Genomic DNA, 9,947 nt, shown 5'->3' on the forward strand with positions numbered 1-9,947 from the left:
TTAACAAATCTTGTGGCACACAAGACGCGGCCTGAAAACATTTGTATCAGAAGAGCACGTGGGAACGCACTGAAATCTAAAAGAAACTCCCTGAAGTGTTTTAAATGCCACCACCCAGGCCCCTCACGGCCCCGCGGCGGCCGGGATCCCATGCAAAGACCTGAGCCTCCGGCTGACAGCGGCAGCAGCCGCGGCGGCACTGCGAGGCGGGCGGGTGAAGTGTCTGTCAGTGGCCGGTAACGGCTCCCGTCCCCCGAGCCCCGCCCTGCCGCACGCAGCGTCCGACAGGCCCCGCCCCCTGCCCCGCCCCGCGCCTCGGGGAGGAAGCGCGCGACGCTGCCCCCACCATGATGGCGGCCAGCGCAGGAAGGGGCGGGGCGCGGGGCGGAGCTGTGGGGACACCGCCGGGGAGCACGGCAGCTGCGCGGCGCAGGGCGGCGGGTGGCTGGGGCGGCGGGCGGCCCCGCGGTGCCCGCAGCGCCCAGGCGCGGCCGCGCGGTCCGGGGGGCTGCCGGCAAGGCGGGCGGGGGCTTAGGGCCGCCGCGGCCGCCCCTTTCCCCCGCCCGGCCGCCGGACCGGGGCCCCACTGGAGCGGGCCGCCAGCGGCTCCGCCCCCTCCGTCTCCTTAAAGGGCCCGCGGCGGCTGCGCGCGGTTCCGGCAGTGCTCGCCTCGCGCCGATGGCGCCGCTCTCGGCGGCGGCGTCGCTGCTTCCCTTCCCATCGCCCGGCGCTTCCTCCCTCCGTTCCCTTTCGCTTCCGGGGTCAGCGCTGCCGCGGCCGCTGCTCGGTAACAAGCCCCGTCCCGGGGTCCGGCCGGGAGAGCCGGCAGCCGCGCTCTGCGCAGGCCAAGCCGCCCCGCCGCCCCCATGGCCAGCAACCCCCAGCCGCAGCCCCCACCGCCGCCGCCCCCGCCGCCGCCCCCTCAGCAGCCGCCGCCGCTGCCGGGGGCCGGGGCCGCCGTGGCGGGCGGCGCGTCCGAGCCCGAGCTGGTCTCCATGATCGTCAACCACCTCAAGAGCCAGGGGCTCTTCGACCAGTTCCGCCGCGACTGCCTGGCCGACGTGGACACCAAGGTGCGGGCGGGCGGGCCCGGCTGCCGGCGCCTCGGGTGGGTCCCGGCGTCCCGCCGGTGGCTGTCCCCGGGCTCCGGCACGTCGGGGGCGGCTGGGCCTGTCCGGGAGCGGCGGGGCCCGGCCCGGGGGTGGCGGCGGGGTGCGGGAGATCGGCGAGGAGCTCCGGCCGGGCGCGGGGCTGTGCTCGGTGTCCCGGGGCAGAGCGGAGCCCCTGTTGGCACAGGGAGCGCGGGCCGGCGGTGCCGGCGCACCCGGGTTTGTAGCGACAAGGGCCTGTTTAACGTGCTGTGGTCGCTGCAAGGGAGCGGCTGCACTTTTGGGGGGTTGGGGGCTCCGATGGGGCTTCCAGCTCTTCATCCCGGCCTCCGGAAGGATAACCGCTTCCCAAAACCCTCCTGTCCAACCTCTCTGTTGTTGCTTTGTAGCCTGCCTACCAGAATTTGAGACAGCGCGTTGACAACTTCGTTTCCAATCATTTGGCAACTCATACCTGGAGTCCTCATCTCAACAAGAACCAGCTGAGAAATAACATTAGGCAGCAGGTTCTCAAGTAAGTGACAGCCCTGGGCTTTCTCTGTTTGAACGTGCTCATATACCATAGGAGGTGACAGAAGCTTTAGGTCAATTGTAAAGTGTCTGCTTTCTTGGAAGGAATTTCTGAAGAAGCTTTTTCTTTAGCATTTAAAACATGGTATTATTTCAGATAGCGACTCACCATCCGTGTTAGTCAGAATTACACTGCGAATATTATTTTGTCAGGTCCAAGTTGATGCAGGGGTGGAAAGCTTGTTTCTAACTTTAGATGTAACACCCTAGCTAAAGTGTGTCTTTCCTGTTTCTTTTAAGGGAGATATTTGTAAAACTGTGATTATAATCAAGTTTTGAGCAAAGAAAAAATTACTTGACAAACTAAGATCTGCAGAGTACAAAACTAAATTTACTAGTCAAAACACTGGATGTGAATCTAGCTAGACAGAGAAGAGACTTTCCAGAGCTGCTGTTATGTGAAAATGATGTCAATCACTTATCTAATGTTACATTATTTCATGAGGGTTTTCTCAAGTTTTTCTTCTCAAAACTTAGAGTCAAAAGAAATGTTAGGAAATCTATTCAGAGTAGCATGAGTTTTGTCACTAAATTGGGTCAAACAAGAGATTTAGGAATTAACTTATTCAGTTATGGTGTAATGATGCCATTGATATCTGGTACTGAGGAGCTGTTTTGTTTGTTTGGAGGGGAGTGGTTGTTGTTTGGAGGCTTTTGGTTCTTTTTAGAGAAGGGATGATGACAAGAGACAGTGTACGTTCCACAAAAGGTTACAGGGGTCTAGAGAGAACCTACATTTACAAAGCTCTCTGTTGCCATTAACTTGATTTTACTGACGATTAGATGTGTTCTGTAAAGCTGCGGAACTCTGAGATGTTACCCTGTATTGGGAAGAATGTAACTTAGGGTGATGATGACTGGTGTAGTATTTGTTTGTCCCTCATGCGTTCTATAATTGATCTGTTTTATGTCGTGCAAAATAATAACATAATATTTGTTCTTATTTTTTCTACAAATGTCCCTTTTATGGTTAAATAATACTTCTAGGCATGACCACTAATGACATAACAACGGGCTGTTTGATGCATTGATTCCATGCAGTTGGATTGCTTTGTTTCTGTAGTATTTTTTTCCTATTTACAAGGCTTAGAGAGAGCAGCTGGCTAAATACGTACCTGAAGTGATGCTCAGAAAATGTTAATGTTTCATTAGAAGTTTTTAAGAGTGTTTACGTCGCATCTAAATGAGCATATTTTGTTAAGATGTTCTTGAAAAGTCATTTTTCTTATTAAGTATTCATGTAACTTTGTTCCAGGTCTGGAATGTTGGAATCTGGAATTGACAGGATTATTTCTCAGGTTGTGGACCCAAAGATCAACCATACATTCAGACCTCAGGTGGAAAAAGCTGTCCATGAATTTTTAGCAACATTGAATCACAAAGAGGAGGCAGGCCCCAGTACAACTCCAAGTGAGGAGAAAACAGATGGTTCTATTACAGTACAAGGTATTCTGCCATTTTTCTGAGCAGTCTAATAACAAAAGTTTGTCAAGAGAAAGGAAACATTGACTAGGTTTGATGCTAGCACAGAATTGTTAGCATCAGTATTAACAAGCTGAGCCCCCAGCAGTGTACCATAATACTTGTATCTTACTGTCTGTATAAAGGTAGAAGGCAAGAGGGATGTTGCCAGGTACCACCATGTCACTCTGTCACTTCTGCTTGAGATTACGAGTGATCAGTTTACTGTAGGGGAAAAAAGTTGGTCTCAGGGTTTGGCCATGTCAGTATTATAGGATCAGATAAGACATATCTTTAAGAGAAGAATGATCTAATTTTTTCATGCATTGGTAGATCAGACCAAAAAAAAAAAATCTATGAGACCGACCGCTGTATTAATGCAGTTGCTGTGTGCTGTGAAATTTGAATGGCTAAGGTCCTCTCAGGAGCTTAAGTTTTTCTGTAAATCAGTCAATCTTTAGTTTGTTCATAAACACAGCACTTTTTCTTTATGATTTTCATTCTTGTTGTCAGGTATCGACTTGTAAACACTCCTGCAGGTAATTGTCCATTCTTTCCCTTCCTAAGAGACTCCACAGCCATCCATCTATTTGTAACCAGAGCCTTTATTTAAATCCTACCCCTTTTCCTGTGAGGCCCACTTCCTTTAAAGTACTTGAGTTAACTACCTAGTTGCAGTTCTTAGTGCTAGTCGAGTTAACCCTTTCTCATCCATCTTCAGAGGTGCTTCTAAGAAGATGGGAAAGTGATAAGTTATTTCTTATAGTCTTGTTGTTGTATAGTAAATATGCTGAGTCCATTTTCCATGTCAGTCGCGGAGGTATCAGAGGTATGAGATACAGACTTTCACCTACAGTATTGTATATTGTGCTTCTGCAGAGTCATCATCCCAAATGGGATGATGGTGAAATTGAACAAGGATTGTGCTCAGAACATCCTTCCCATAGACAACCCCTGCTTCCTTTAGCTGATCTCAGGAACAGCGATATGACACAGAGCAAAATGAATCTCCAGTAACCAAATCATAATCACTGCAGGAATGCATCTTCTTGGGTTTTTTTCTGTTTTTTAAACCAAAATCTCTAAATGCAAAATTAGTCAATCCTTTTAGTTAATTTTACTTATTTTAGATAGAGTAATTTATTGTTTTTCCTTTCAGTTGATTAAAATTCTGTCTGAATGGAATTACAGAAACTAAGATGAACTATTTTCTTTCTTACTGTTCAAGGTGTCTCTGCTACAGCTCCTAGTGGCAACGTAGCTAGCGATGCAATGTCAATTTTGGAAACAATAACTTCTCTTAACCAAGAAGCAAGTGCTGCCAGGGCTTCAACGGAAAACTCAAATCCCAAGAACAATGACAAAGTTGCAAAAAGACTCTCATCTCAGCAAAGTGTGGATGGTAGCACTGACAGAGAGAGAAATATGGAGGACTTGCCAGACAGGGAGAAAGCAATTTGTGATCTTTCTGGAGAAGGGGCTGAAACATTTGCAAAGTGTGAAGATTTAAATGAACTTCCCTGCCAAAGTGAAGAAGTAAAAACTTCAGCAAAGGATACTAATAATTTGACTTTTATAAGTAAAGATACAAGTAAAGAAATTCAACAGGAAGGTGAAGATCAAAGGATTAAATTATCGGATAAATATGACAAGAAACCAGACAGTAGTGAAAAAAGTGAAAGAAGGAAAGAAAAGAAGGAAAAACTTGACAAAAAATCTGAGCATTCGAAGAAAAGTGATGATACTACCAAGTCAAAAGAAGAAAAGCAAGCAAGAGAGTCAGAACCAGTGAAACAGTTAGTTTCAGAAAAAAATAGCAATAAACATAAACCAATAGAAAGCACTAAAGAAACTAGAGAAGGTATGGTGTGGGCAATGCTTTTCCTTAAAATATGTGTATGGTTTGGGTTTTTTTTAAGCATATTGATGAGGTGAATCAGAAGTATATTTGGAATGTAGGTTCTCTGCTAGTTCTAGCCAAATTGTGTAGCTAGCCACAGCTAAGTCTCAGTTCATCTCCCTTAACTGAGGTACCCACATTAGGAATTGGATGAAGTGTGTGATTGGTCATCTGCCTTACTCTGACAAGTTCTCTCAAAGATATAGTCTGCATTTAAAGTTTCTGGTTGTACCACGGGGTGATTTTTGTTTTGAGTAAACCGGAATTAGTCTAAGCACATTTCACTAAGGCGTTGCAAATTTTTTTTCTGATTTCTTGTTCTTAAGATAAATCTGTTTTCAGTGGCAAAATCACTGTTTTGGTAGGAAAAGTTTGTCAAATACAGCGTGCTCCATTACAGCCATATCTTTCTATTTTTTCCTTTGTAAGAAAATACATCAGTGGATTCAGATATGGATGTACTCAGTGACATCACTGTCAGCTCTGTCCATACCAGTGACCTTTCATCCTTTGAAGAGGAGACTGAAGAGGAGACTGTAATTTCTGACAGTACTGAAGAGGGGGAGATCACATCAGATGGTAAAGTAATTAGATTGTTAAGTAGAAAGGAAGAATACGCAATGCTTTTGTTGAATGCATCATATAATAAATTTGAGTTTTTGCAGTATGCTTTTTTGTATTTATTTAGAGAAAGAATTTGAATGTAGAATAGATAGTATTTTACAAAATTACAAAATATGAGTAGTGGACATACTTTTAATATTTTTTTAATAGCTTTATGTATTCTAAGCACTCTAAATCTCATTTGTGCTACAGTATTTCATAGGCAACAAAAACACTTAATGGTGATTGATATGTCACTCTCCTTTGTTAAAATATTGGAGTGTTTTGTTTGCGACTGCAGGGTAGTGGTCAAAGCTGACTTTGCAGATCAGGTTGATTTAGAGATTTAGGACTGCAGGGATCTCCAAATTCTGCCTGACCATAGCAGAAGGAACAGGAATGGATTTAGCTTGAAGAGTTTGGCAACATCAAATCTTTTCACTGCCTGAGTTACCTTTTTGTGTTTTTCTTATCTAGAGCAGGCCTCAGACTCTGATTTCTGCAGATATGTGGCTTTTGCAGTTAATAAGACTTTCCACTTCATGGTACAGAGTGCCTTAATACCTGAATGAGTTGTCTCTTGTATGCTGTGAGCTTATCTTTTCTGCTCTAAGAATATTATTTAGAAGTACAGAATTACTTGCATATTCTCTGGATTTGGTCTTATCTTTAAACATGCCATATTGTGTTCAGTTCTGACTAAATATTTGTGAAGTAAAAGCAAGTCCTAAGTATATTTCAGGGATACAAATAATTTGTACAGTACGGGACACAAATGTTTTTGCTCTATTTCTAGTTATCCCGATAAAACTGAAATAACTTTATTTATTTCTACTTGAATAACACATGAGTAGAAACAACAGTGTGTTTTGTGTATATATTTCAGTAAGCCTATCTAGTTTATATGTTCTCAAATATTATACACATTTTTTGGGTGTAGGGAAGAAGCTTAATTTAATACATAGCAGAAATCATATTCTTATTTACTATGTGGTGTTAACTACTAAGTACTATATGTAAAAAGGCACTTTTTCTCAGTGAGGATGACAGAACACTGGAACAGGCTGCCCAAGAAGGTTGTGGAGTCTCCTTCTCTGGAGGCATTCAAGACCTGCCTGAACGCCTTCCTGTGTAACCTCATCTAGGCGTTCCTGCTCCGGCAGGGGGATTGAACTAGATGATATTTCGAGGTCCCTTCCAATCCCTAACATTCTGTGATTCTGTGATAACGTGATTACAGGCAAGAGGGTAAGCCCAGTTGTTGTACCCCATTCTTTTCTGGGGTTTGTATCATGCAATTTTTTGGCTGAATGGTGTGCACAAATACATGAATCCACCTTTCAGGTTTTCATAATCTAATGTAGGTTTGTGTTTGGTTTTTATTTATGTTAAAGAGTTCAATATTTTTAACTGCTTTTTTTTTAGAATATATAATTGTTAATATATTTTGAGTAGCTTTGCCTCCTTAAAAGTCACGGTGAAAACACTGCCCTAATATATTAATATATCTCTGCACTTCACTAACCTTTCATCAGATGAAGAGGAGAAAAACAGTCAACATAAGACAAAGCCTCATGCTAATGAGCTGAGTGATGGGAAAGCCAAGCCTGTTCGTCACACTTATGTTCGCAAGCCTTTCTTGTACTCCAAATACTTCAGTGATTCTGATGATGAACGAACGGTAGAACAACGCCGTCAGTCTATTGTAAGTGTGCATTTTGTTACTGCTTGCATTCTAGCTCCTTGAACTTTTCAGCACAGAAATTCCACTTCTTATTTGGTGATGGTTTGTGAGGAGGAGTCTTCTGTTTCTTCTCACTTCATTGTTTTTTTTTCCCAGTGTGTTACAACTGCCTCTTCTTCAGACTCCCACCAATATTGCATATATAAAAATATAAAATAGTTCGAAAGAATCGGGTGGTGAAAGCAATGACACACTTTTCCACCCTTTTTCCCCTTCTCTAAAATGAATAGTCTTTTGGTGTTGACAGAGGAGTTACTAATTACACACAGTGTCTTTGCAGAATCACAACAATAGGTGGATCCTTTCTTAACTGAGTGATTTGATATGGAGAGGAAAAACTGACACACATATGAAAAGTTTGGTCTTCAGCAGATTTAGTGTATATAATGACAATATGAGTGGAAAAAGTATCTACCTGCAACCTGCCTTCAATGTGGTTTTGTGTAATTTGGGCTTGTGTTGGCTACTGCAGGCTAATTCATTACGTCATCTCTTTACAAATGTAGTTCTTCCTGTCCATGAAATCAGTAGTTTGTAGCATGTCTTCAACTATTAAGAATGGAGAGAGAAGTTTAAGCATGTTTCCTATGTTCTGTGGAAGAAAGACCAGAATACAGAAGAGAGAACAGCAGTTTTTACATCTTTTTCCTTTGGCTAAATAAAATTTTTAATTTATATGTATTTGTATATATCTCTCTCTAATACATATATTCCATGTATATATTATATATATTTTTAAAATAATTAAATCATCTTCGAGAAGGTCTCATAGCCTCAGTCTGCAGTATTAAGTGGCAATAAAACTCTTTGGAACTTAGCTATTTCACTTCACAGAAGTATTAGAGGATTCCATTAACTTTCATATAATGATTTCTAAGGACTATTTATTTTTTAGTTTTGCCCAAGCTACAATGTTCTATTTTCAGTGGTTTTAGACATACATTTGTATTCAAAGAATACTCTTTGACCTAATGATAAATTAATTGTTTCCCTTGGTTTTATATCTTCAGGCCAAAGAAAAGGAAGAGAGACTTCTAAGAAGACAGATTAACAGAGAGAGACTTGAAGAAAAACGTAAACAGAAGGCTGCAGAAAAAACAAAATCCCCAAAAACTGGAAATCAAAATGCTAAAGGTATGAGAAGTATAACATTATCCCCCACCCCTCTTGTATTCTCTTCCTGTGGAAAAAAACATTCAGGGTAACATATTGGTAATAGGTCTCTGGTCATTTCCCTTCAAAACCCAACATTTCAACAGTGATGTAACAGAAAAATTTATAATTCAAATTATTAATGCAAAATTACATGTCTTTTTTCGTATATCCTTCCATATATCATTGCATTGCTTAAACACAATTAATACCTGTATACACTAGTATTCTCTGCTACAGATGAGTACTCTCTACTGCTTTCAGTCACATTTATAGCTGAAACAGTAATATAATGGCATGCTTATGTATTTCACCATCTGTGTATTATTTTAGGAAAAAGTGGCTTGAACTTAGAAGAACCGTCATCAAGAAGTCATGAGTCAAAAGCTACTGGTACCAGCATTAAGGATGCGCTTAAAGAACAGAAATTTTTAGAAAAAAAAGTAGCCTTGAGCAGAAAAAGAAAAAGAGATTCAAGGTATTCATGTGTTTTCTTAAAAGGAATTATGGTTTTGTATATTCATTTTTGCAGACTGAAAAGGTTCTCTTCAACTTTGCAGCTAGCCTTACCCATTTTAACAATTTCTTCTTAAAATATTCACATAATTTTGTTACTAGTAAGCATGAAGTTCAGGCAGAAAATGAAATTATAGCTGCTTAAGTATGCTGCAGCTCAGACTGCAGTAGCACGAGAATGGACAGCTTTTAGATGTTTGTGCATCTAATACATCAGTTAGTTGCCTTGGTCTTTAAAGTGATGTTTTACATAGATACATACACGTGTATATATCTGTCTATATATGGGTTTCTGAAAGAGAAAACCAGTGTTTTTAAGGTTCTCTACAATAAGGGCACAGTGGATTTTTTTCTAGGTCAAGGAGATCTCTTACTCATTTAACAGGAACAACTATAGTACTAATATTGTCATACAAGTATTCTCTGCTTTAAAGCATTGATGTCCAAAGAATATCTGTGAAGTTGGCACATGTAATTTGCCAAGAGAAAAAAACTTGGGCAAATTGGCTAGTCAAAAGTTACATGGCAGTGTTCTATTTCAGTATTTTTAGTGTGTGTAGCTCTCTCCTTCAGCCTTAACAGCAGAAAGTTTACAAACTAGTGTTAGGGTGCTACTCATTTTTCTTAATTGTCCAAATACCTGTTTTAGGCATGCTGAAGATGGCTGCAAAAAGAAGTATGAGCCATCTGAAGAAGATACTAAAGAAGTGCAAAAGACAAATGAGGTATGTGTCTCTTCAATTATAAACCTTGTGATCTTCCTTTTAAAATTTAACACTATTTGTTCATACGTCCATACTTAACTGCATAATACTGAGTTTGTTCTTACTAGTCTGTTTTTTCATGCTAGTTCTTTCAGTTGGGTTAGTGGGTTGCTGTAGTAATGTTTTCT

General features: G+C 41.8%; 1 protein-coding gene across 1 annotated transcript in view; it reads left to right on the plus strand.

The window, feature by feature from the left end:
* The first annotated feature begins 457 nt into the window (after nucleotides 1-457).
* BOD1L1 (biorientation of chromosomes in cell division 1 like 1) overlaps nucleotides 458-9,947 on the plus strand; it is a 37,477-nt gene continuing 27,987 nt past the window's right edge. The window contains exons 1-9 of the mRNA XM_082050902.1: nucleotides 458-1,073; nucleotides 1,499-1,623; nucleotides 2,935-3,125; nucleotides 4,369-5,001; nucleotides 5,470-5,619; nucleotides 7,179-7,348; nucleotides 8,398-8,521; nucleotides 8,873-9,017; nucleotides 9,705-9,780. Of these exons, the coding sequence (XP_081907028.1) occupies nucleotides 867-1,073; nucleotides 1,499-1,623; nucleotides 2,935-3,125; nucleotides 4,369-5,001; nucleotides 5,470-5,619; nucleotides 7,179-7,348; nucleotides 8,398-8,521; nucleotides 8,873-9,017; nucleotides 9,705-9,780 (1,821 nt within the window). The 5' untranslated portion in view covers nucleotides 458-866. The remainder of the gene's footprint in view (nucleotides 1,074-1,498; nucleotides 1,624-2,934; nucleotides 3,126-4,368; nucleotides 5,002-5,469; nucleotides 5,620-7,178; nucleotides 7,349-8,397; nucleotides 8,522-8,872; nucleotides 9,018-9,704; nucleotides 9,781-9,947) is intronic.

The sequence above is a fragment of the Streptopelia decaocto genome, assembly GCF_964273445.1.
Source record: "Streptopelia decaocto genome assembly, chromosome: 4".
In the NCBI taxonomy this organism is placed as follows: domain Eukaryota; kingdom Metazoa; phylum Chordata; class Aves; order Columbiformes; family Columbidae; genus Streptopelia; species Streptopelia decaocto.